At 48.4% G+C, this 27,339-nt stretch overlaps 2 protein-coding genes across 2 annotated transcripts; both read right to left on the reverse strand.

Moving 5' to 3' along the window:
* Nucleotides 1-1,365: 1,365 nt before the first annotated feature.
* Nucleotides 1,366-15,677, reverse strand: SLC25A10 (solute carrier family 25 member 10). The gene is made up of 11 exons (XM_081184872.1): nt 15,173-15,677; nt 10,463-10,582; nt 9,382-9,496; nt 9,245-9,293; nt 8,273-8,314; nt 7,870-7,913; nt 6,496-6,566; nt 5,361-5,453; nt 4,131-4,208; nt 3,794-3,850; nt 1,366-3,354 (listed from the first exon to the last, which is right to left on the reverse strand). Exons 1-11 carry the CDS (start codon nt 15,404-15,406, stop codon nt 3,253-3,255), a joined length of 1,005 nt encoding a protein of 334 aa, XP_081040998.1. The 5' UTR covers nt 15,407-15,677; the 3' UTR covers nt 1,366-3,252.
* Nucleotides 15,678-21,432: 5,755 nt separating this feature from the next.
* On the reverse strand, nt 21,433-27,281 carry MRPL12 (mitochondrial ribosomal protein L12). Its single transcript, XM_081184898.1, has 5 exons — nt 27,124-27,281; nt 25,462-25,648; nt 25,180-25,254; nt 22,796-22,933; nt 21,433-21,832 (listed from the first exon to the last, which is right to left on the reverse strand). The coding sequence occupies exons 1-5, from the start codon at nt 27,174-27,176 to the stop codon at nt 21,716-21,718; spliced, it is 570 nt and encodes a 189-aa protein (XP_081041024.1). The 5' UTR covers nt 27,177-27,281; the 3' UTR covers nt 21,433-21,715.
* Nucleotides 27,282-27,339: the final 58 nt, after the last annotated feature.

Below are 27,339 nucleotides of genomic sequence, written 5' to 3' on the forward strand. Positions count from 1 at the left end.
CTGGCCCCCAGAATCACACTAAGACATAGGGATCTAATGTGTCTTAAAAGGGGTGCAAGTCAGATCCCCAGGGGTGAAGAACTTGCGGCTCTGTAGATGTTGTTAGACTCCCAACTCCAAGCTGCCACAGCCTGCATGACAAATGGTCAAGGATGATGGGAGAATTGCAGTAAAAAGGTAAAGGTAAAGGACCTCTGGATGGCTAAGTCCAGTCAAAGGAGACTATGGGCTGCGGTGCTCATCTCGCTTCAGGACAAGGGAGCTGGTGTTTCTCCACTTCAGCTTTCTGGGTCATGTGGCCAGCATGACTAAGCCGCTTCTGGCACAACTGAACACCATGACAGAAGCAAGGGCACACAGTAATGTTGTTTACCTTCCTGCCACAGCAGTACCTATTTATCTACTTGCGCTGGTATGCTTTTGAACTGCTAGGTTGGCAAGTTCAAGAGGCTCAGTGGCTTAGACCACAGCGCAACCTGCGCGATATATGGCACAGAGCCACCCGTTGCCGACCACAGCACTACAACTTCCAGTATTTTTGTCGCTATGTGCCTCAGCCACTTAAGAAGTCCATAGGTTGTTCTTACCTGGGGATACTGGAATGCGGCTCAAAGAGCAGGGTTGGGAACAAAGCGCTGCTATTGCCAGACCTAATTAAGCTTTGTTAAGATGATGAATTTGCATTCCCTTGGCCTTCTTCTACAGCCCAATTAGCGCCGTGTCCAGACGCACCTCTCATGCAAGCCACACAGTATGGGGTAGATAAATGTTGGCAGCCATAACTAGGGACAACACCTGTGTTTGAGACACCACTTCCTCATGCTCTGTTTGAGACAGAACAGGACTACCGGTTCCAGGGACTGAACCTGGGACCTTCTGTATGTAAGGCAGAGGCTCTAACACTGGTCAATTCCCCTATGTGGGTTTATAGTACCATTTGCCTCATACAATAAAGGGACTCAGTCTTAAGTCCTGTAGCTTCCCACTGCATTTTGTACCACAGCAAGATACTGCATAGGAGAAAGTGGATCTACACAATTTGGACATCAAATTCCTTAAAGTCTGGCAACAGAAGCAACTTGCTGCGACATGGACTAGCCCTGCTCACTCAACCATGCTAGGTTGGCACCTGTTGAAAATGAGAATACGTCTCTCTCTCTCTCTCTCTCTCTCTCTCTCTCTCTGGAAACTGTTAACTAAAAATGGTTCAATACGCCACATTTGAGGGACATTTTAAATAACAGCACTGTACAAAACCGTTTAGCCTTCTCATTTTCCCAACAGAGCGAACTTGGAGGATGTAAATCCGAAGTCATATGACACACGTTGAAAGGGACTGGCGCTTCAGGAACGAGCAACACCTGCTTTTCACAATTACTTTATTGTCATGATTACAAAAGTGCTGATTTAGTTGCTCTGGCTCTTCGACCCGCAGAGTCATTACCCTCTGGAATGACGCTTCACACCCGGGGGGGGGGCGGTGACCAGTGAGGGGGGCACCACATGCTGGCAAAACAAAGGCCAGCAGAAACAAGAGACAAATGGCCGATACGACAATCACTTCATTAGGCGTGGGCCGGATCCAGAGGCATTAAAAACAAATAAAATCAGTGCTACAGAACGGGGCCTTGACAACATCACAGAAAAAGGAAGGCAACGTGGAAAGATTTCACAGCCGTCTAGGCTCCCTCCAAAGCTGCCAAGAGGCTCAGAGGAACTGCCATGCCAGAGGATAAATCGGGCAGGGAATAGGGAAAGTTTGGCAGCTTAAGAGGCACACAATGTCTGTCTGTGGCACCTACTCTAGAGTAAACCTAGTAAACAGAGGGCCTCCCCCTGCCCTGCAACCTTAGCCCATGCCACGGGTCTAAATATGGACCATGTTCTCCCCATCCCTGATCCTCCGTGAAGGCCTTGCCGACTTACGACAGCCCCCCCCCCACCATCATATGCCAAGAGGCCTGCTCACTTGGGGTACATGAGAAGCGAAGGAGGTGTCACAAGGGATTCAAACGTTCTCTCCCCCAGGCTGAGCTAACTTGGCTCCTGCTAGTTAGAGGAATACCTCAGAAACCTATTCTCTGCTCTCATTAGTGTCCCTCCCCCAGGAGGCCCTTTGGTTTCAGGAGGCTTTGGCTGAACAAGGTTAAAGCGAGAAGCAAAATGAAGGAGGCAAGGCTTGCTAGGCCGGCCGTAGACTGCAGTGTTGCTTGCCCTATGCTACCACTACTACCAGTCACAGTTAAATACAAGGGGCCATCCCTGCCTCACACAGTAGACCTGAGGGTTAAGAGGAGACTGAGGTAGGAAAAAGGGAGGAGGCCGGACGCAGTGAGGGAAACCTTGTGTTCGTAGAAACATTTAAAAATCTGGGACGCTGAAGGGTAAGAAGGAAAAGGTGCCCACCAGGTGTATTGCTATCGACAGCCCCACCATTAACTAATAGAACCCCTCTCCAGTTCACTTGTAAACATTTAAAAATGGACAGAGAACCTTATTATTATTATTAAGTTTCTACCTCCCCACATGGAAACGCACTTCTGCTCCAGAAGAGCAGAGGAGAAAGCAGTGCTCAGCGTGGCAAGGTGACTGGGAGATGGGAGGCCGTGGCACCCACCTCCCCCCCCCCCTCAAAGAAACAACGAAGGAGACTGGGAGGACAGAGAAAGATGGTGGTATTGCGGAAGAGGCAAGTTACTGCCCATGGCACAGCGCAGGAGCAACTTCAGTCTTGCAGGTCTCCCGTAGTGAGTGGTAGCAAATGTTGCAATGCCGATGGGCAAGACAAGGGCATTCGTGGGGCTGTTGGGCGTTAAGAAGAGATGCTGTGGGGTCAGCAGGGTTACTACTGCACGGCAGACAGTATTGTGGTGGTGCTGCTAACAGCAAGGAATGGAGGCTCCAGTGAACTGCTGGGCATAGGAGAAAGGCATTGTGGGAAGAGGTTGGCCGCTCACTGCTACTGGGCACTAAAGGAGAGAGTTCTGATTGGCTGTCTGTCATACCATCAGGCACCAAGCAATGCCAAAGGGTTGGCTAGAAGCTGTGAGAAACTGTCAGGCACTGAAAGGGGGCATTCTGCGAGAGTTCAGCTGGTGCCGCAGCGCTAAAAAGGGCACTGTTAAGAATGCCTCACCTTGGCAAAGGAATATTGTGTGATACCCGGGCACTGTGGGGGTCGTAGTGTCCAAGCCCTCCCCGCCCCCGGTCCTCCAGGTTTATGCCTCTGACCAAGGCAGGCCCTCTTCTCCCTCAGGCCAACACTTTGATCCCAAAGTTTTTGCGCAGCTGCTCCAGGAAAACAAAGGTGAGCACCGTATGAGGGACCAAGCGGACGCCAGCAGGAACAAGGCCCTAGAAGAGGAAATTGTTTCTGGTCAGCTTCTGTCAATCCTGGAATCGTGGCCGCAAGCTGCACAGCTAGACCAAGGAGGGAAGGTGGGGCTTGAAAAAGAGGCAGCTGGCAAAGGGTCCCAGTGGAGAGAAGCCCAGATTTTGATCCCATGCGTCTACTCCAGTATCTGGAGTCATATGAGGCTTTTTCACTCACCTGGCATCACCTAAAGGCCAGGTAGCCTGGCATGCAGCTGCAGCACTTGGGCAGGGGAAGGGATGCAATGGAGGCAGTGGAGCCATCTTGGGAATAGGGAGGCAAACTGGAGAAGCACAGTGGCTAGGGACCAAAAGGGCAGGAATGCAGGACTAGGAAGGGCTAGGAGTTGTGCTGTCTGCATTGCGTGCCTGGTCTACTTGGTGCAATCACCCATCGACGCTTCTGCTGCATCTGCATTACCTTATAAAATGCCAGTGGCCCGAGCTTGGCTGTCTCCATTGCACAGTGCACGACACCCTGAGAGAGAATGAGAAAGAAGTCAGCCCATGCCCAGGCAGCCCCCTGTACAGATCCCATTCCTCTCCTTACAAAGCTCAATCTCTGCCAGTCACAAGTGATGAAGAGCTGCAGCAGCCAGAATGATGCTCAGGGGCATGGCATCAAGCAGCAGCAAAAGAAAAAACAGAAAGCTGGCCAGAAGGCCAGTGGTATCTATAGGATGATGCTTAGTTCAAGCAACCAATGAATCAAGAGCCTGGAAATCGGGACAGCCATTGACAGGGATCAGATCACTCACCCGATACTCCCCCTGGGAGTTCATAAGGCGTGTCTTCAGCACATCCAAGGGCTGACACAGGAATGTGGCACATCCTCCCTGCAATGAAAAGGGAGGGTGTGTGTGATGGCAGCAGAGCCTTTTTGAAATCCTGGGTTACAGGGCATGGCGTGAATGTCACCAGAAGCATGCCCACATGATAAGCTAGTTATCAGTTGGCACACTGCTCAGTGGTAGCTGGAGGAAGGGGTGATATCTCTCCCCACCGCTGTGTTAAAAGTAGAAATCCAGTGATGAAGCAGGGGAGTGGCAAGACATTTCTCTCTACTTGCAGACCACTGGTTTACCAAACAGTTACCTTAAATTAGTGTGTGGCGCATGCTGTGTTTTTAAGCCATGGAGCAGAATAAATGGGAAGAGGCCACAAAATCATCTTGCATGATCTGCACTGGAATATATAGTTTCCTGAAGCGCCTCCTTCATAGTGCCCCAGACCTGAAAGAACCCCATCCCTCTATCCAGCTAATTCTCTTTCTCACCAACCTTTCAAAGCCTTCTATAAAACCAACTTCTTGGGCAAAACCGTTTCAGAATCACAACAGCCTCATCTACACTGCAGTGCCTGCTATTAGCCCTACCTTCCTTTTTACCTTTTCCCCTTTGTCAAACCTTGCCCTCTCCATTAGTCCTCAATCCAGAGGCTGATGGTCTTATTAATTCCAAACAGGACCCAGTAGACTAACTACTGGGTCCAAGCAGATGCTCAGTAATGTAATAGCTTTACAAAGGAGCTACAAAGGAGTCATGAGCCTAGTACAGGCTTAAACAGTGTATGCTCCCCACCAAGCCCAAAACAAGCCCCAGTCAAGTATGGTAGATACTTTACCACCACCACCACCCACCACCCTCCCCCATATTTTTACAATCTCAGGCAGGCCAAACATTGTGTTTATCTTGGAGTGCCACCACTTGTGCAGGTCTGGTTTACTGCCCAGCTATGAGATAACTCTTATGGCTCAATTGCCAGACAATCCAACTTTAAATGATGAGCTTCCTGGGTCTGAAATGCTGTCTTTGCAGGGAAGGACTAGGACCTGAATAACAATCCATTCTTGGTAGCTCCATGGACTTCGACTTTGGACCTCCATCTCCCAAGAAGGTGGAACAAGCATCACAGCTCAAACCCCAATGAATACACACCAAATAAATTAAAATCCTTGGCTTTGCACCCACACCCAGATATCCACTTACAGCAATAAAACTGGCCAAGAAATGGGTGAGAATATTGTCAGAGAGGAAACCGGTCCCAAGAACCAACTGCTTGGCCTGGTCATAGCAGGAGAGCTGCAGAGAAGCAGAAAGTTGTGAGACTGGCCCCAAACCTCCCAGCACTCATGAGCAAGCAAGCAGACTGACCTTGAAATGGAGTGTCCATTCTCTGTTGAACCACAAGGGCTCAGGCAAGACAGTCACACCAGCCCCTGCAGTGTATCAGGAGGACAAGTGGCAAAAGTGTGACTAATCCTCAGTCCTCTCGGACAAATCTCCTGTCCTATCAGTACTGCCAGGGAGACAAGGAAGTTGTAGGCCTAATCCGGGGGAACTTGGGGCTCTCTAGACTACCATCCCTTATTATTATCTTTGCTGGCTGGAGGTGATGAGAGTCCAATAGCATCTGGAGGGCTGCAGGTTCCCCACCCCTGGCCTAACTCATCTCTAAAAGCCCTAAGCCAATATGCTGAGGACACAGGTGGACTGGGAAATATAGGATCTCATTCTCCAGCCTACACCGGGTCACTTGTGCTTTTACACCCTTTTGCACAAATCTCCCACCTTGAGAAAACAATTGCTACAGAGCCTGACCTCTCCTCTCACCCCCACCCCCTTGCAGCCCCAGAGACAGGAGAGACAGTACAAAGGAACCTACAAACTAGCCTGTTAACCTTGGGCCCAGAGACTAAGAGAAGCCTTCAAACATTTTAACATTTTGAGTCAAAAGCTATTAGTGCTGTCTGCAGGTTTTGCAAATACATGCTGCCTTCTGCATCCTGCTGTCTGAATGCAGCTGCCTATAGCCTCCCTATGGGAAGACTGGCTCTTGTGGGGAAGTCATGCATGGACTAGAAATCTTACCCTGCATGCAGAGCGGGTGCCTCTTCCATTACATCTGACTGTAACAGGACAGGATTTCTACAAAATCCTGTTTTCCCTCCCCAGGTGGCTAGAGAACATGTCAATCGATTTCATGCCTGGGGTGAAAGGTGGGCATATAGATATGGCCTTGGTGTGCATTGTGGTGGGTATATGCCTAGCTGAATATGCACACCTGTGGTCTGGATTTAGGTGCACATCCACCAGCAACTATGGCTCTTTTTTGTATCACTACCTGTCCAACGGTAACCAGGGCCCCTCGACTTGCTGCCATTGAAGCTCCCGAGAACAATTTCTTCACACCCTCTGCAAAGACAAAGGGGATTCAAAGCATGGGGTATACAGGGCAGAGCTCACCAGGTTGCACAGTCTACAAACAGCAGTGCTTTTCTGTTCGTCAACTCTTCAGAAACCACAGCCTCCCAGCCCCTAAGACACTGCACAGGAATGGATATTCTCTATTGCTCCCAAAGATACAGGAATGAGGTTATAATCTACTAGGTGCTTAGAAAGCAGAGCCAATCCATAAAAGACTTCACTGTATTCTAGCACAGGCTGGTTTTAAAAGGTTATGAAATAGCTCCTCATTTAGCCAAAGCCAGACGATCAGAAGCCCTGATAGGGCAGAGATACTGATGCCCCATCACAATAAAATATCTGTGGTTGGAAGATTAAAATATAAATCTGTGGTTAGAAATCAAAGCATCAGAGAAGATAAGATCTCCTATTAGATGCCTGTGGAAGAGAGAACACTGCTGAAACTAATCAGGGACAGAGGACAGGGGCAGTCGCTCAGACTGGGTCTCTCTGCTCTTGCACAGTTTCACTTTTTGAAACCCAGTCCAGCTGCCAATCTATGCGCACTTGCCTGGGGGCAAGCCACAGTGGATCTGAACCAGTGAAGGCTGCATGACTTGTAGACTCTGCTCCTTGCCTTTTCTCCTCAATTTCCAGAGCAACAGGGAGCAGGAAGCTACCATTCCTCATCCTTCCACTGGACTTTAAAGGCAGGAGGGGTGGGTCTTATTTTCTCCACTTGCCAATCTCCCTCTCCCCCCATTGCCCCCCTCTAACACACACGAAGGGACAACCCTTTTAGTCTCCTCTCTCCCTTTTCCCTGGGCCCCATATGCTTGTTCTCTGTGACGCTCTAGAAGCCAAGTATGTGGTCAACTCTGAATTCTACCCGTGTGAACTCCAGGTCACCATATTCCCCTGCACTTCCCATCAGCTTACTCACCCCTCTCCCTTCCAAACGTTCAGCGGCTGCCAGACTCAAGAGGAGCTTGCAAGTGGCTCCCATCACTGATCCCAAAGAGCCACTAAACAAAGGCTGCACCTGCAACTTTCGCAGGCTCTCATCCTGCCAACCAGCTTTACTTCCAGGTAGTTTGCCTTGGATGGTGTTGCCCCTTCTCCTGGCACTGGTTTTGCCAGCTTCCTGGCACCGGGACTGGCCTGTAACCTAACAGCTCCCACTTCCATATAGAAAAGGGGGCAGAGGCTGCAGCAGATTCTCCCCATGGCCAATTTCTTTCATTCAGGGTGAGCTCCCTGTGGCCTCTCAGAAGCTCAAACTAGCCACACTGCGCGCTGACCAAATTCTTACCTTCACGAAGCACCCGATACAACCCATCCAGAGCATGTGAGTAGCTAGAAAGCAAAGAGAGACCATATTAGACACCTAAACCCATCTTGCTGCAGCTGCTACTTCTGCTGGCCACACCAGACAGAAGGCTGCAACTATAGACTCTTCCAGATCTAGTAGGGACTTATAGAACCCTGGGCTTTGGTCGCCAGGGGGTGCTGTCCTGATTCAGAAAGGTGTCTTTGAGCTTCAAACAATTGGAATTTGAGGATCCATGCTGCCCCTCTGTGGCCATGCAGCTTCAATACAACCCTTTTCGGAGGGATAAAGGCTTTCACAGGGTCCGCCTCCTTAATGCTATTATTTGCCTCTCCCGCACTTGTGCATCTCCTGTACAACCCCCCTCTGCAATCTGGACACTCACTTGCGCCGCAGATGCACCGGCTGCTTCATGTCATTCTGCATCCTGTGGAGGGAAAAGCATCACAGCGTTAAGGACACTTTCATGAGGGCAGGGAGACAAAAGCCTTTCCCAAATCACACCCACCCACCCCCGCCACCATAGGATGCTGAGTTTGCCCCAGAGCAAGGCGAACCACAGAGACAATGGGCTAAATTCTGTGTAGCTGTTCAGAATTTTGTGATCATATACCTGAAGGAGCATCTCCACCCCATCGTTCAGCCCAGACACTGAGATCCAGCGCCGAGGGCCTTTTGGCGGTTCCCTCCCTGCGAGAAGTGAGGTTACAGGGAACCAGGCAGAGGGCCTTCTTGGTTGTGGCACCTGCCCTGTGGAATGCCCTCCCATCAGATGTCAAGGAAATAACCAACTATCTGACTTTTAGAAGACATCTGAAGGGAAGTTTTTAATGTTTGGTGTTTTCAATATTCTGTTGGGAGCCACCCAGAGTTGCTTGGTGAACCCAGCCAGATGGGAGGGGTATAAATAGTACATTATCATCATTATCGAGTTGGAAGGAACCCCATGGATAATCTAATGCAGCCCCCTGCAATACAGGAATATGCAGCTGGGATCAAACCTGCAGCCTTGGCATTTTCAGCACCATGCTCTAACCCACTGAGCTATCCAGCTAGCACTAAGCAGATTTCTCTGTCAGCAGAAGCATTTCTGATGGTGAAATGATCAGCCCTCTCCTCTCCCCGCATGCTGCTGCAGGGACTCTCCAAACCCCCCTGCCCACCCGAGCCAATTTAAGGGGGCACGAAGAGGGAAAACACCACTGAACTGGCAAAAGTCCTTGTGTGGGCTTATCCAGCCCCATGGAATGTCCCCGAATTCAGTAGGGGTGTAAAGAGTCAAGTGAACAGGTCACGGGGAGCTGAACTGGGCAAGGTTGAAGCACAGCCATAGGGAAAGGGGAAGGAGACCACTGACCTGACATTCACCATGTCCGCTGGGGTCCCCACGAACCCACCGGTGAAACCTGCAACCAGAGAACAGCAGGTGAAAGGGGACTGTGCAGCCTGCACTGGCGTGGCCCGTCATCCTGCGCTTGCCAAGCCCCAGCTCACCTCCTACTGCACCTAGCAGCACCTTCTGGTAGAAGGGCATTGGCCCCTGGGCACCCTGGCTCAAGTGGTCCCGCACAGTCTCATAGATGGCAAAGCGGGTGAGGGAGTACGTCATCTGGAGAAGCAGAAAGAGTCAGAGCAGGTTGGCAGCAGCTCTCAGGCCCTGGTCCTGCCCAGCACAGGGCAATCGCTCATCAGAATCACCGTCAGCCACGGCACCAGCTTGGCAACGGCACAGCCCCTGCGCTGGCATGGCCACAGCCTTTGCATTATGGAGCTTGTGCTCTTAAGAGCCATGGCAGCAGTGTCCTTTTCGCCAATCAACAGGCACCACCCGGTATATATGCAAGAGGTGCGACCCCAAATGAAGCTCTCTTCTTCCCCAAACCCTGCTTGCCGTAGCAGAGGCCAACCCTAACACCCAACTATTCAGGAATCATAGATTCTGCAACCAGAATGATATTCAAGCAGAGCTTATGGTGACTGCAGAAATCAATAACCTTATTACAGAGCCGTTTGCAAGGATTGAGAATTCCCTTGCAGAGTCGTGTGCCAGTGTGCCAGGAGTGGAGGGAGCCATTGTGACGGTCAGTGCACTGCTAAATAAACAAGATATTAAAAGGGAAGAAGGATACAACTCAAGAAGCTGTCGCTTCTCTCAGCTTCTCCTCATCTGCACAAGATGCCTGACTCATCAAAGTCTTGGGGAGGACATAGCTTAGAAGCACGTGCCTCTTTTCAGAAATTCCTAGTCTAAAAACCTGCTTGACAGTCTCAGATGGCAGAGGCTATTGGATCCTTATATTCTATTGACAATATTCTGCGGGATTTTTGCCGTTAACAAATGGCCTCTCAGTTTCAGAGACTGCAAGTCGACCTAATTTACAAAGCTCTGTCCGTGAAGCCAAACACAGTCTCGGTGTTAAATCTGTGAAATACGCTTTGAAGGGTGCTGGAAGAAGCTGCAGAACTCTCACGGGTAGCGTGACGGAACCAAAAGGCTGGCATGGGGAGCCAGACAAAAGGAGCAGGACTGAACAGACTGGGGTAAAGCAATTGTTGCAGCAGCCCAACAACTCACCTGCCGGCAGAGGGAGGCACTAAGCCCACTGTAGAGGGCCAGAAAGCCATCGTTGCGAATCACACGCAAGGCCATGCCCATCATGCGCATCTTCACTTCCTGCTGGGTTTGCAGGTGGACCTAGAGGCAAGAAAAGCAGGTAGCAAACAGGTCAGGCTGGATTTGCCATGCTCTTCGTTCTCCAAGGGATATTCCAGGGGGGCCAGGGCAAGGAAAAGATTAAGCAGCCACGGCCCATGCACCTCTGATAGAGCAAACAAATGAAACTGCAACTCCACGTCAACAAGATCTCAGGAATTCATTGTAAACATCCACTTTGAATCTTTTACTCCAAGAATACTGCCCACCAGAGCTTAAGGAGAGATTCTTTCTATTTTTAAAGCTATGACTGATTCCCCCCCCCCCTAGAGACAATCCCTTTGCATAAGAATTTATATTTTGCTATCCTGCTCCACTCTCCCCTATAAAATGTGGAAAAGGATTCCTAACTTCTGGTTTCCTTGCTTTTACAAAACCCTTTCCCCTCCATCGGGACATGTGGCTTGCCCAACAAAACCTACTCCTTCCAGAAATACAAGCCTTACCTCCCAGCTATCTCCCCTAATTCCTCCCAGATATTACCCCACCCCCGGTGAGCTGTAAGAAGATTCCTGCATTCTTCACCCCATAACCTAATGGGTGCTATTAATTTTGGATGTTTTTGCAATCACAGCTGCGAGGCACTTGTTCCAGCCATGGCAAGGGGCTCCCCTGAACAGTCTGGTGCCTGCATCCACAGACGAATGCTGACCCATCTGCTTCTGTAGTTTAGAAATGCAGGTCAACATTGGTTTCCCAGATTACTATCCCACCTGCAAGCACCCTGACCTCGCAGTGGAGCAGCTCGTGTTTATAGTACTGTACAGCCAACTTGGAGAGAATTTAGGTGAAAGGCTGCCACGTTGATAAAAAAAACAAAAAAAACCTTGGCAGGGCCATTGGCCAACCAGCCCTTATCCTGAAGAAGGGGAGAGGTCAATTCAAGCAACAAGAGAATGTAGCCTCCACAAGTTCTGAATTGGACCCAGAAATGAAATAGTACAAAACACTTGCACTTCTCAACACTGGCCTTCTCCCATCCTGCATGATATTACTGTAAGGAATAAGGAGTCCAAGCAATTATCTGACCGGAGGTTCTTGAATGCAAATGTACCAATGTTTTCTAGGCAGCTGGGGATAGCTCAGTTGGTAGAGCATGAGACTCTTAAATCTCCGGGTTGTGGGTTCTAGCTCCACATTGGGCGAAATATCCCTGCATTGCAAGGGATTGGACGAAGTGACTCTGGTGGTCCCTTCCAACTCTACAGTGATTCTATATTGGTTAGCGTGTCGGATTAGCAGCTGGGAGACCAGGGTTCAAATCCTCACTTGGCCGCAGAGCCAGGCACTACCTCATAGGGTTGTCCTGCGGATTAAATGAACAGGGAAACCATGTACTTGAGTTTTTGGGAGAAAAGCAATAAATAAAATAAAATATATTTTATATAAATATATAAATTTAAATAAAATTTAATTTAAATAAATAAAAGCAATCAATCAATCAATCAATCAATCCAAGAGCCTTCTAGGAGCAGGGGCTGGAGTTCAACAACATCTGGAAGACCCACCGCTTCGCTATCTTTGGTAAGACCCACCCTTTTAAGAAGCCAGTGGACTGAAGCAGCCCCCGGTGGAAACACACATCGGCTGAGGCTGCAGAAGTACCAGTAGCCAGGAGAGGGCAGTGAAGCGGAGGACAGCAGCTCAGATGGGCAGTGTTCCCAGGCAGCCAGTGGCAGCTCAAAGATCCCATTGTGAAGGATGAAGCTGGAATGTGCTCATCAAGCAGCTGGCAGGCCCAGCAGTGACACAGGGAAAGCAAACGATGGAGGCTCAAATCTGCAGGAATCTCCAGGGTTAGCAGCTTCATGCTGGCATTAGTGTGCCCCTGCCAGACCATAACAAGGGAAAAGAATGTTCCCACCCCATTAGGGACCAGGGCTAAGTATGCAGAATGCTCAGGGAGAGGCGGGTGGAGTGGGTGAGAATCTCAGAACAGGCCTTGCCTGGTAACTTGTCAGTGGCTGGGCAGAAAAACTTCATAGCCCCACAAGCTCCCCTCCTAAAAAAGCTATCTTTCAAGTTTATTGAGTTTGACCAGTCCATCCCCTTTCTGTCAGCTCTAAAGCAGCCTGTGGGGCAGACTTGGGCCATGTATACACCATACATTCCCACCCCCACAGAATCCTGGGAATTGCAGTTTGATAAGGGTGCTGAGAACTGTACGTCTGTGAGGGAGTAAACTAGGGTTCCCAGGAGTCTCTAAGGTGTGTGAGTGTGTTTCAGATGTATGTTGTGTATGCAGCCTTTGACATTTGACTTTGAAGAGCAAGGACCAAAGCTGGGGACACCTTGGTGCCATGATGAGTAACACCTCAGAGACCACTTTTGCTGGAGTGGGCAACCTTATGCCCCTAGGACTGCATGCATCTTTTGGCCTAAGTTCATGCAGGTGACAAAGAGATGGGGAAAGGGGCAGGGGCCGGGCCAGGCAGAAAGGAAGATGGAAACAGGATGTAGCCTCACTTATCACCAATGTTGTGGCCACTGACAGACTACCCATGAGAAATAGGCCCTAGACAGAGAAAGGCAGTTGGCAGATCTCTTGTCTAGGTACACACAAAATAAAGGCAGGGCAGTTGAGTAATAAAAGGGCTTAGAAAAGTTATCATTAAAATCCCAAGCAGGCTTCTGTGTGGAGATCTAGAGAGCAGCCAGGAGAGGTCCGTTGACACTGGTCTCTTCCTGGATTATAGGACAGATGTGACTAACTGGAACAGCTTGAAAAAGCCCACACAAGGACTGCTACTAGTGCAATGGGGCTTTCTCCCCTCTCCTCACCCCACGTTCCCCAAAGTGGCTTGGAGGGGGGAATCAGGAGAACCCTTAGAACAGCACATGGGGGAGGAAAGGGAGGACTGTTCCCTTGAGCAAACAGAAATGCTTGCCTTGCCAGAATGTTTGTTTTAGTGCGACATTTGAATTCTTCCCCATGTTTTGGCCTCCCTCTTCCTTCCTTTCTGATTGGCTTGCCTTGCCCCATGTCAAGGACGAACGTGTTTCGCGTACATTTGAGGAACCTTGGATTCTGTTTTTAAAACAGAAAACAAAAAAACTTAAGAACACCCACTATGACGACTAATGTATCTGAGAAATAACAGCAATAAAGATTACAAGGCAAAAGAAAATAATTTATCTGTACCCATTCAACAGAGTACGGGAAAACACTGCATCTGCTGATCAGGGCTGCATGCCAGAGATCATTAAGAAAAACTCTTAATGGCCCCACTGACCTTGGACATGCCACCTTCCCTCTGTGCGCTTGCCTTTCAAGGCAGAAACTACGGTATCTGGCCACTTGTGAGGGGTCTGCACAATGCCAGAAGTGCAGAATCGTGGCTGAATGGGGCCTCTTTGCTTTTTGCAGGCCTCCATTCATACCAGGAGATACTGCCACTGAATTCAAGCTGTTATCTTGGAAGTCCTCACTTCCTAACCAACACAATTAGGCCTCAGTCTCTCAAACCAAGAAAACGCTGCGCAAATTCTGTATCACTTGACACATAGTGCAAGCTAGAAACCAGACAGGCTATACCTGTTTTACAAGTACAGCAATATTTAACAGAGCAGGGGCACAACTACTGTGATGATAATTATGCCTTAATCTGTGCTCTCTAATTTGTAGTGGAGAATGCTAGCTGGTCAAATTATACTACACATAATGGAGTTAACTGTCCAGGGGTCCTTTACCTTTACCTTACATAGAATTAACTGGAAATGAGGGGGGGGGGGTCTGTTCTCGTTTTTGTATTTTTATGTTTCGAACTTGCCCTGTGATCTTCAGCTGAATATAAATTTAATCAATCAATCAATCAATCAATCTGAACAGACTCAAGACTGTTGCCTTCAGTTAGCTCCTTGGGCACTGCTTCCTGGAAGGCAGCCAACGCCGTCTGGCCAGAGGGAGCCACTACAGGGCACACAGCAGCAGCAGATGCCAGTCTGCTGTGCCCAGGAAACGAGACATCAAGGGGTGCCAGCCAGGGCCGGAATACCAACCGCAGGCCATGTCTCTTGCCTGGGAAACGGGGTACACGGTGGTGGTGGTGGTGCCCAGGCAGTTCCAACTTCCTAGTTATCAACGGAGCCAAAATGGCAGATAGAAATCATTGTAAGGGGGGGGGGGAGAGGAGAAAAGGGAAATGCCACGCCACTGTCAACCCCCTATAGCCTCCAACCCAGAGTGGGGGTGGGCTAAGGAAGTGTCTCCTCGCCTTGCCGTCGCTCGCGCTGCCTTAGACGTAAATGGTAGGTTAGAGGTGAAGAACCTCTCCTTAGAGCACTTTGCTGTTGAGCCACCTTTGCCTGCAGCCAAGCGGGGAAAGGAAGCGGCGCAAGGATTTCCCAAGCTGCAAAGGAAACACGCGGCAATATTGAAGCGGAGGGGGCGGCGAGAGACAAATAGCAAGGATGGGGCCAGCAGAGATCAGCGCAGGGGAGCCCAGGGGGAAGACGGGAGGCAGAGGGCCAGAGAGGGATTTTAGGGGTCAGGTCCCCCCATCCGTCGCCGGGGAAGGGGGTGCCCCGTCTTCTTTCCTGGCGGGTTTCTCCCCCCTCTAACGCAAGACGCACCTTGAGCAGGTCTAGCGGGTGGGTGCAGCAGGCTGCCCCGCACGAGGCCAGGCCTCCGAAGTACCAGCGGGACACGCGTTTCTCCACCATCGCGCCGCCGGCTCTGCGTGGCTGCTGCTGCTCCTCACCTCCCCGCTGCCCGGACCCGGGAAGCCCGGTCGCCGCCTCCTCCTTCTCACCGCCGCCGCTCCCTGCACTGAACCGACGAGGCCTTAAAGGGGCAACGCCCGCCATGGGAGGGACGCCTTAAAAGAGCAACGCGGAGGCCCGGCTGGGTGTACCGGGGAGGGAGAGTAACCGGGAGAGGGTACGCAGCCTTCCTCCGCTCAGGCGGAGCCCCCGTCTTTGTCCGCCCCCGCGCATTCCGGCTTCTGGACAATCACCTTCCGACGACGGATTCTGCATCGTCGGGCGCCGCTGATCTCCGCTGCCCGCCAAGATCATGGCTAATCTGGAAGGAAATCCCGGCTCTGTTTAAATCGAGCAGCCAAGCTGCTGCTGACTCCTTCGTTGAAAATTCACACACAGTTCCTCGCCTCCCCCCCGCCCACTCCTTTTTTGGGTTTTGTGGTACAGTATAGATAGGGAGGAGGAATTAAAGAACCTTTTAATGAGGGTGAAAGAGGAGAGCGCGAAATATGGTCTGAAGCTCAACATAAAAAAAAAACCACTGGTCCCATCGCCTCCTGGCAAATAGAAGGGGAAGAAATGGAGGCAGTGAAAGATTTTACTTTCTTGGGTTCCATGGTCACTGCAGATGGTGACAGCAGTCACAAAATTAAAAGATGCCTGCTTCTTGGGAGAAAAGCAATGACAAACCTAGACAGCATCTTAAAAAGCAGAGATCGCCTTGCCGACAAAGGTCGGTATAGTTAAAGCTATGGTTTTCCCAGTAGTGATGTATGGAAGTGAGAGCTGGAGCATAAAGAAGGCTGATCGCTGAAGAATTGATGCTTTTGAATTATGGTGCTGGATGAGACTCTTGAGAGTCCCATGGACTGCAAGAAGATCAAACCGATCCATTCTGAAGGAAATCAGCCCTGAGTGCTCACTGGAAGGACAGATCCTGAAGCTGAGGCTCCAAGACTTTGGCCGCCTCATGAGAAGAGAAGACTCCCTGGAAAAGACCCTGATGCTGGGAAAGATGGAGGGCACAAGGAGAAGGGGATGACAGAGGACAAGATGGTTGGACAGTGTTCTCGAAGCTACGAACATGAGTCTGACCAAACTGCAGGAGGCAGTGGAAGACTGGAGTGCCTGGCGTGCTCTGGTGCATGGGGTCATGAAGTGTTGGACATGACTAAACAACAACAAATAGATAGGTCAAACACAATTGCAAAAGGAGAAGAGTGCACTAGCTGGCAACAACAACTCCCTGTCAAGTGTATATTTGGCGGCAAACCTGGATTTGTTCTTGCGTTACATCAGCCAAACACTTATTGTACATAACGCCATTGTAGTTTCTTGTTCTACATATGACTTTCGGAGTGCTGAGAGAAATGTTTATTGTGAAAGTGTGTGTTCCTTGCGCAGGTGGATATTTCTGCAGCCTTGTAACAGACATGACTGGCATCAAAATACCAGCCCTTATGTCTCCTGCCCCCTCATTTAAGAACTTACCCTTTCCAGGGAATGTTTGTTAAGAAAAAACTGTTGACAGTGACTGTTTGCAATATCTGAAAAACCTGTTTACAATATTAAGCCCGCATCTCAAAGCCGTGTCATATCGCCTCAATCACAGCATCTTTCATTGGCGACAGTCCTTGTATTCATAGACCAGGTCTATGGATATTTACTCAGATGCAAGTCCTACTGTGTTTATTGACATTTACTCCAGTACGTGGGTTTAGGATTGCAGGGAGCTGAATGCCACAGAAGATGGCATCCCCTTGGCAAATTCTATACACAGTGAAGGGCTACCATCACACTGGGTATCCTCACCACCATATGGAGCAGAAATATTCGCTGTAATATGATGGCACAAGATAAGAACTGTTGAAGGCACAGGCCAGCATCATTCAGCCCACAAGCATAATGTCTATTCCCACTCTTGGCTGCAAGCTATCAAGTGGCTTGCATGTGCGCAAAAACTGGTCCTCAAAAAGCAATAAGATCCTAGAGATTGGCATATTGTCTCTAACTCCAGGATAGCAAAGAGATCACTGTTAGGCTGAACTGCCATTCTTGGTGAGTCACACTGCCCTAAACAGGAAATGGTGGACCTGGAGAAGAGGAGGTTAAGGGGTGATATGATAGCCATGTTCAAATATATAAAAGGATGTCATATAGAGGAGGGAGAAAGGTTGTTTTCTGCTGCTCCAGAGAAGCGGACACGGACCAATGGACCCAAACTACAAGAAAGAAGATTCCACCTAAACATTAGGAAGAACTTCCTGACAGTAAGAGCTGTTCGACAGTGGAATTTGCTGCCAAGGAGTGTGGTGGAGTCTCCTTCTTTGGAGGTCTTTAAGCAGAGGTTTGACAACCATATGTCAGGAGTGCTCTGATGGTGTTTCCTGATTGGCAGGGGGTTGGACTCGATGGCCCTTGTGGTCTATTCCAACTCTATGATTCTATGACCTTATAATTTGGACCTTAGGGTGAAGGGTGGGAGTTGATTGATTAATAATTTATATAACATATAATTCTTAACTAGCACCAAAGTTTGCTCTGACAAAATATTACTTACCTTGAGCCAACACCTGAATTATCAAAGCATTGTTGTGCCAGCGCCAGCTCTAGCTCGAAGGCTGCTCTCTATCAGTGTTCACTTTCTTAACACATCAAAACGCAAACAGTATGCTCCTCCTATCCCTGAACTACGTGCTCCTCCTATCCCTTGCACCGATAGAGACTGAAGATACAACAGTCTAGCGAAACCAAGCAGGCTTGTAGGCTTTATGGGGGCCCAGAGTTGTCAGAGTGAGACCATTAGCCCTTGTATTACGTGTGATCTGATAGGGCACCACACTGTATTGTCCTAAGAGTCTGCTGGTTTCTCATCTTCTCAGCTAGGAGTGTGATAGCTGGGATCCAGGCCCGTTCATGCGCTAATCCTGTGCTGGAGCAGTGAGCAATGGCTTTACCTAGAACAAGAGTGGCTAATGTAGTGCTCTCATGGCCAAGGATGATGGTTGTTGTAGTCCAACTTTGGGTACCCCTGACCTAGATTTCTGGGTTCATGTTGAGTAGGAAAAAGGCATGCAGTGGGCCAGGCCTCTGGGAGACAAGGAGTCACAGGTCCAGTTATAGAGCTCTTTGGATCAGATGCTGCCGCTTTTCTTCCAGCCCTGTGGACACTGGCTTTGCCTGAGGTGAGGATCAAATTTCCTGGCTTTGCCTGAGATGAGGGTCAAAATTTTTCTCATTTCTTTACACTTTCCCTGAGCTACTATACAGCTTGTTGACCTGCCTCTTGAAAGCTTCCTGGCAATGTTTATTTGCCCACGCTCTCTGTCCCCATCCACTTACCCTCACCTCTTGCAATAAACTTTTCTTCTCCCACTGCACCTTGAAACCAACAAAAACATGTTCTGTATTGTGATCTGAATGTTATCAACTGCTCTACCCTAGCCAAACTCTTCTCTTAGGGAGCCTGTGGCTTAACATTCCATATATGGACCTTTTGCTATGTACTGGGCCATAGATCCAGATGGCTCTGGCAACCAGAATGGCACCCCCACTTTCCTTGTCTAAATGGTAGCCTGAATGCTGCTGATGTTCCTTCATGCTGTTAATACTGGCTGTTTGGGCTGGCAGGGGATTTGGGAGCGCTTGTATGTTGGAGTACTTGTTGTTGATGGGCCTTGACCTCTTCCAGTGGAAGTGCTGGCTACCTCATAGTTTTGTCTGTTGCATGTAGAGAGAACATATGAAACCACCTTACATGAAGTCAGAACATTAGTCCATCTAGTTCAGTACTGTCTTGTTTGGACTGGCCATGGCTCTCCAGGATTTCTGATATCCCAGAGATTGAAGCTAGGACCTGTATGTGGGAGGGGCAGGAGTGGGGTATTCTGTGACATTTGTACCATTGCTGCAGGTTGACATGCCTACCATGCATGGCTAGTGTCAGTTGGCAGAGATGCAAGTGAAACACCCACAGGCTACTGGATCTTGTTTCTGTAACTCTTCTTGTATTTAGGATTGTAAACAGTAGTCTTGCCATAGCAGCCACTGCCACAGTGGCACTACAGCACCTTTAGTAGAAAGGAGCACCTAAATATGTGCCTGACTACAATTGCACTATGCAGCATCTCAGAGATGTCTGAAGCTGAAGGCGATGTAGAAAACTGTGGAAATTTAATTTTGTGTGTTTCTAGCCCCCAGTAAAAGCATGGAAATACATGGGCAGGGTCAAATAAATGTTTCTAAACATTTCCTTCATTTTGTATTATTTGTTGCATTTTTTTAAAAAAAACAACAAACAGAAATCAAAACTGATTCAAAGTCGAATGTTAGCATCATGCTCTTCTCTGAGCTGGCCAGGGACACTGTTTATTGTTCAACCTTCTCTTCAAAAGCATCCCTTCCCACTCCACTCCCCGCAAACTGCTTTAAGAGCACACTCTTTGATGGATGTACTAACAAGGGCGATGCAATAGAGTTCTTTACTTCACTGGACACAGGAAGCAGGAAAACACATATTTATGTTTAAAACAAAATGGCATTTAGACACACAGTATGGTTACGAGGGAGGAATTTGGAGTGCTTTAGCCATTTTAATATTTTCTCCCCACTATTAATACACCTGCCAACTTTGGAGGATGCAGCTGCCTCCCTCCACACTCACGGCCTCCTATAAGTGATGTATGTGACCGCAGAAAGCAATCAGGGCTTCCTAGTATGTGGAATTTCTTGCAAGAGGACATGGCTATATCCACAGAGGACTACATCATAGCATAGGTTCTGTGCACGACCGCTGAGATGCATAGGACAAAAGTATCCTAAACTAGTTCTTCACTGGGAATATTTGGCATTTTGTAGTGAAGTGATTTAATGGAAAATGCCTAATAAGAGACATTCAAGAAAGAAAGAGAAACCAAACTCCATGCTTCTTAGCAAAAAGCCTATGCAATTGGCCACTTCCAGGATAAGACTGCTTGGAACTAACTAGCTTTTATGAGGCTGAGGAAGGCAAGAAAGCAAAAGTGGTCAAATACGGCATTACTTTCCATACCCCCCCCCCACCTGCCAAATAGAACTCAGGAACAAGTCAAGGTGAAAGGTGTGACAATATGGCCTTTGGACTAATAACCCAGCTTGTTTCACTGGGTGTCTTATCTAAAACCAACTGTGAAGATCAATTCTGGCCACTTCAAAACGGTGTAGTGAAAAGGAACACACTGTCATTTATGAAGAGAACATGGAACAGGCTGAAAGAGGTTCACTGTGTCCCAGAGGCCCTTCCCTTTGTGCTCCACTCCTTCCAAGAACGGTCTCTTCCAAGCACTGACTCCCCTCATCCCTTGAAACAGGAGCTCCTGTTTGGATAGATTTAGCTGCCCAATTTTCATTTGGTGAAGCTACAAGCCAGCGAGGGCCCGGCAGTAAGAAAAGCCGAGTTGCCTATAAATCACATCCGATGGGGTTGAGGGAAGGAGTGTAAAACTGATCCACTTGTAACAGAGAACAGCCGGGAGTTCTGGAAGATGGCCAGAGAGATTTTCCCACAAGCTCAGGTTCTTGGTGCAGAAAACAGGTGGAAAGAAACAGGGCAACTAGTATTACTCAGGGTATCTATGCATGGTGCGGACCTACACAATGCATCGTCCCTGCCCAGGATTACCTGGTGCAGAAAAACCTGTCACTTAAGTTAATATCCTGAGGAGAAAAGAGATCAGGCCTTTTCACATTCAATCTCTTTCATGGGGAGGAACAGCTCATGATGGGGAAAGCTGCCTGCAATGCAAGGCAGGTCCCTGGACCACTACACTTCGATGTTGAGTGGTTAGTCATCACCATGCTTCGTCAACATGCTTCTCCCCAACCCGGGCTACAATTCCCATCACAGTATCAAAGAACTGAAGTCTGAAGGGACTCAGAGGGACATCTAGCCTAACCCCCTGCAATGCAGGAATCTCAACTAAAGCATCCGTGACAGATGGCCATCCAACCTCTGCTTAAAAACCTCCAAGGAGGGAGAGTCCACAGCCTTCCTTGCAGGTTTTTTGCAGATCTGGTGCAAAGACGCACAAACCAGGGAGCCCTTCCAGGTGAGGAGGGACACTGGTATGCAAGAAAGTCTGCTCACACAACACTTGTTCTAAAGGCATTTGCCCCCGTGTATACTCTTTATAGATTCAGTTCCTTGCAGTGTTGGTACAAACAACAGACCCCCATTGTGCCGAAGACATTCATCCCACACTGGGCCATCTCAGTGGACAACCACATTGCAGAGAAAACAAGGCAGGGCACAGCTTCATGGAACTGCACAGCATCCCACCACCACCAGTCAGCAGGCAAATAAAAGCTTCAGGTGGGTGACAGAGCGCAGTACTTTCCCCTGCTCTGCTTTAGTCCTTTGGCTGCCGATGCCAACCGTTACTCCAGAACGACAGTCCCTCCTGCTGCCTCCAGAGCAGCTTTGATTTTCTCCGCTTCCTCTTTAGAGACGTGTGCCTTGATCTCTTGAGGAAGAGACTCTACCAACTTTTTCGCCTGCAAGAGATAAGAGAGCCGCTCCAGTTAGCCATGGAAAGGGATAACGCTGAACCCAAGAAGCTGCTGCCTGCTCCCACTAGTATGGGGCCCTCTGTGACTTCGCCCTTATCTCCCCACTTGGCAGATCATGCAGCCTAGAAGATGAGCCAAGCAGAAGCGTTTCCTAGGCTGAAGCGGCAGTATTAATTTTCAGCTGGCCAAGTTCCTGCAAAGAAACAGTAATCCATTTCTGACCAGAGTCCAAATGCTTAGAAGAATCCTCTTTGGAGCATCATGATTCGCAAGGGACCTTGCCACACTAGCTGGTACTATCTCAAAGGATGCAAATTCGCTTCCACTAACTGCATTAGCTCCTCACTTTCCTCATGTGAACGTTCCTTTGGCAGCTCATCTCTTTGTAATTTGCTGCCCCCAAGTGGTATGACCAAGGGCTCATCCACTCTTCACCTGACCTGTATTGTGTACTGATTAATTTCCCCTGATTACCATGTACTGATTAAAGGTTCATGGGCTTTTCTCATTGTTGTGACTGTGCCTTGTGAAAATTTGATCTTTCCTACTGAATCAGATCTTTTTTGATGCGCAGAAAATCCAAAGAGAGATTTTGCTTAATGGAGCTTTAATTCAGCAGGTAGGAGCAGATTTTCAGAAGGCACAGCCACAGAAAAAGAAAAGTTCCCAGACCCAGGGGAATAAATTGGTACACAGTACAATCAAAGTACAGGTCAAGCGAAATGTGTATTTGCCCTAAGTACTGACTGCGGACCTCATGGTGATATACCAGACAAGAGGCAGAGGGCATGGAGGTACTTCCACCACTATTAAATGCACAAAAGTAGCCCAAGTAGATGGGGCTACTTGATAATTAAGTTCTGTATGGCACAAGTAAAAGGAAACATGCCTCCCTCAAGCCTTTAGCACATTCACCTGCTGAATCAGCCTTGAGCACCATCTGCTTACCTGGACAAGGTTTAAGCCTTGCATACAATTCTTCACCTCCTTGATAAGTTTCACCTTATCTGCAGCATTCAATTCAGTCAACTTGACTGTAAAATTTATCTTCTCCGGCTTCTTGGGGACAAAATCCTCTTCAGCTTCCTAGCAAAAAAGATAAGAACCCACTCACAATTGGCAACAGAAGCCTGACCCTCACATCCCTAAAGCTTCATTAGCCAATGGTAGTACCAAAGTTGTTCTAGCCAGATACAGAGGGAAGACCTAACAAGACTTGTATCAGCTACTCCTTCATTATTTCCCCTAAATTCTTGTGTTGAGTTGCAACGCCACTGCTGAATATTTTTATTTAACCATAATGTATATACCACTTGACTGCAACAAAACCTTTATGCGGTTTACAAGAAATGAAAACCATCAACGAAAAGTTAGAAGCAAGTAGTTAAAACATTTAAGAGTTGATCAAAATCAACAGTAAGCTAGAAAGAAGATTAAAACATCTCACCATCTATGCTAGTTCTCCTTTAATGATGAAGGAATAGAGACAGTAGGTCAGCCCAAAAGCCTTGCCTTAATTGAACACCAGCTTTTTATTATTGGAAGTGGCCCAATGAGCATATCTAATCAGTTACTGGAAGTAGTAGCAGGCAAATTGTTATGGACTTTAAAGGCCCAGCATATGGAGCAGAAACTTCTGATTGTCCACAATGGGAAATAGGTGTTGGGCCAAATGGACATTTCATCTGCTCCACAAATGCTCAAGATCTTAACCAATGTAATACAAGCAGGCAATTTTCACTAACCTGCTGCTGTCCAGATGTTTTGGACTACAGCTCCAGATGGCAGTTGTAGTCGAAGACATCTAGAGGGCACCAGGTTGGCAAACGCTGATCTATGGCTGAGAGAAGTATCACAAATGTTGTATAAGTAGCCTTCTTTGAGAAAGGAGACTTTGATGGGGAAATCTTCACATTTAAGCAGCACTTGCCTGCAGCTTTGGAAGTGTTTGCATGAAGTTTACACAAATCCCTGCATTTTGGGGGGACGGGAAGGTGATCTCAAAACAAGAGCTACTATAAAGATTGTCTTGACATGGTACTTAGAAAATCTTAATAAGGGGAATGGGTCACAGAAAGGTGTGGCCTCAAGGGGCAACTTATATTGCAAAGAAAAGAGGGAGGGGGTGGGATGGTAAAGTGTATGCTCTTTGACATAGTGTGCGTGCGGGGGAGGGGGGGTTGTTTCAGCGTCACTTGGGTAGGTTCTCTTTCTATTCGCTTGCTGTTTCCTTGGTGGTGAGAGAGGCTGGGGTGGCCTAGGATGTGGTTGACTGTCTTTGGTTGGCTGCGGTGGGATTTGTTATTAATGCCAAATCAACTGTCAACAAAACATCTACCACTGAGTATTTAATTCTAGTGAACGCTACTGACCAGGAATATAGAACTAAGAACTCAGTGCATAATTCAAGCCGACCTGTTTTGATCCAACAGCTCCCAACTTGATTCTTGATGTAGTATCAGCCCTGAGATGTCAACTGCAGTAAGAGTTATTACAACTATCTACCCAATCTTAGGTAAAGGGTTTTAACATCCATGTCCAGGCTTCCCTATCACCTGCAGCTCAGGTCTTTGTGATGTCCACAATAATGACAGGGTTATCCTTGGTTATTGCAGGCCCAACACATCATGTGCTAGATTTAAATTGTTGCAGTGGCCTGAAAATATGTGATGCTATGGCAGCCTCTTTTTCAGGGACAAACTATTCATGATTTTGCCTTTACACATGGACCTCTGGAACTGAACCTCACATAAGTGGCAGGCCCACTGCACTGGTGTTAGTGCTATTTACTCTTTAGATAGCTTAATGGCTTTGTGTGGCTTTTATATACAGTAAATGGTATTTTGGTTCTGAACATCTTATTTCTTAAGAGTTCATAAGACAGGGTATGTAAATAAATAAATGTGGCAAAATGATTGCGATACCAAGCACAACCATAAAGTAAGCCCCTATTAGCAGAGAACTTTTCTCACCCCTGCATTCCCATCTCCAGTTGCTGAGTTTGTTATACACCAGTAACATCCAGGAAAATGTCATCTGACGAGTTAGCAACACTGAAACAACCTTTTCCATGACAGTGCAGCAGAACTGCTTCTCTTTCTGCTTCAAAAGCCACTGTTAAATGCAGGGCAACAAGAGGCTGGCTGCATGCTTAGTCCAGCAGCCTCAAGCAATCAACATGCCTGTTATGTAATATTTTGGTGCCTTCACACACAACTCTCTCAACAGAATGCTCATTTGTAGGGCTGCTGAAGTTTTCCATTCAGACATTTGCCCAGCTACAGCTGCTACTCAGCCCAAATAAACAACAAGTTAAATGATTGATCCCTTACTGGAGCTGCTGCTTGTGCTGGTGGCATCATCCCAGCCATTGGCATGAGTCCCATATCTTGGATCTTGAGGGTTTTCTGAAGAAAAAGACAGAGTAAGCAGTGTTAGAGAAATATTAATCCTTCTTATATATCGTATGCATCACAGAAACTGGGGAAGGAATTCCAAAGCATCCTATCCCACTGTTACAGAAAAAGAGAAAGACATGATCAGCAATGAGCTGTCTGCTGCCCCATCTTTCCCTAGTACAGCAATCACCCTGCTTCCCATGCAAACACTGGCACCTTCAGCAGTTCATTGAGGTCAGAAATCTCCAGTAGGGTGAGGCTGGCAATGTCTTGAACTAGCTGCTGAATCTTGGGCGAGTACTCCTTGGGAACATTATCAAGAGGCGGAGTTGCCAAGGCTTCACTTCGCTGTGAGCTGGTAGTCTTCAGCATCCTAACAGCACATGCTCGTGGCTGATGCTGCCTGTAGAAAAATCAACAAAGAGTTTGTCAGCACTTCATGGTTCACAACATAAAGACTTGTGCAAACAGCAAATGAACGAAAGAATGAGAACAGATGTGCTTCAGGAGAAACAGCGAGGCCACCCAAGTGAGAAGAAAGGGTGATATAAACATGGATTGGTGTAGGTGCTGTGGAAAAGGGGGAGAAGCAACACCTCTCAGCAGCAACAAAACTGTAGTGTAATTTTAAAAACAAATTTAAGGAGATGTCCATATTGTTGTTGTTTAGTCATGTCCGACTCTTCGTGACCCCATGGTCCAGAGCACGCCAGGCACTCCTGTCTTCCACTGCCTCCCGCAGTTTGGTCAAACTCATGTTCGTAGTTTCGAGAACACTATCCAACCATCTCGTCCTCTGTCGTCCCCTTCTCCTTGTGCCCTCAAACTTTCCCAACATCAGGGTCTTTTCCAGGGAGTCTTCTCTTCTCATGAGGTGGCCAAAGTATTGGAGCCTCAGCTTCATGATCTGTCCTTCCAGTGAGCACTCAGGGCTGATTTCCTTCAGAATGTCCATATTACTAAAAGGCATTTTTAAAAGCTTGAAGTGATTTCCAATGTGAGGTGTAGAGAAATTTGTTTTCGCACTGTGAGCTCCACAGTGGGATAACTCAGAGCAGATAGTTGTCAACAGAGCAGGTGATGAGCAGGGTGGACTGACTTCAATCTTGCATGGTCTACTCTAATTTTCAAAAAGGAAGTCCTCTGCTCCACAAAGCAAGAATGTATATTCATATCCTAGTAGGGCTTAAGTAACTTCAAATGTGCCTTCTTACTTATAAACATAAAAATTACCTTGGAACAAATCAAGAGCCAACTAATCTACCATTTTTTGTCAAAAACAGTCCAGACAGTTCACAGCTTCTATCTTCCGTTTCTACCCGGACTATTTCTCAAACCTGCTGTTTGCGACTAGAAACTGGATATTGAGAACAAAGGGGAGGGGGACACCTGCAGAGATAGCCCTAGGCTGTCCAGCAGAAACTGGTCAGTGGCTGACCTCCTCTTGGTGTTGCAGGGAGTTGGACTAGATGACCACTGGGAACCCCTTCCTTCAGTTTTAAGCTCCTACCCACTCCTTGCCTATTGACTAAAAGCAGGAGCCAGGAAGCAGGAAGTTTCTGGTTTTAAGTCTCGCCTCAGCCATAAAAACCAGCAGGTCGGCCTTTGGCGAACTTGCCACCACCAGCTTCGCGCCCTCGATGGCTATTTGGGGTTAGCGAGGGCGGCCCACCTTTCAGAGCTGTTGCGGGCACCACCAAACGGGAAGCACCCGAAGCAGCTTTGAACATTTCACGGCGGAAAAAGCGCGCGTGGGCGCCTCATCCCTCACGCGGGAGAGGCGGGATTCCGATGGGAGTCTGGCACGTGAACTCGCCTAACCTCGACCTCTTTCGGGCCCCTCGGAACTGCCCAGCCCACCTCCCGCCTCTTGCATACCGCAGCAGCAGGCGGATAACGGTACCGAGGCGGCCCGCGGGCAACATGGCCATGGCGGCAGCTCCAGGAGGCGGGCAGGACGGAGACACACCGGCGCTCTCCTCTGTCTCCGGCGTGCGAGCAGCAGAGGACGCCGAGCGAACGCTCTGCCCGCTCCTTCTCTCTGATCCAGCGGAGTGCACCTATGGCGGCCGAGTTTGATCGATGGCGCTCTAG

The sequence above is a fragment of the Podarcis bocagei genome (assembly GCF_964188305.1).
Source record: "Podarcis bocagei genome assembly, chromosome: 2".
Classification (NCBI taxonomy): Eukaryota; Metazoa; Chordata; class Lepidosauria; order Squamata; family Lacertidae; genus Podarcis; species Podarcis bocagei.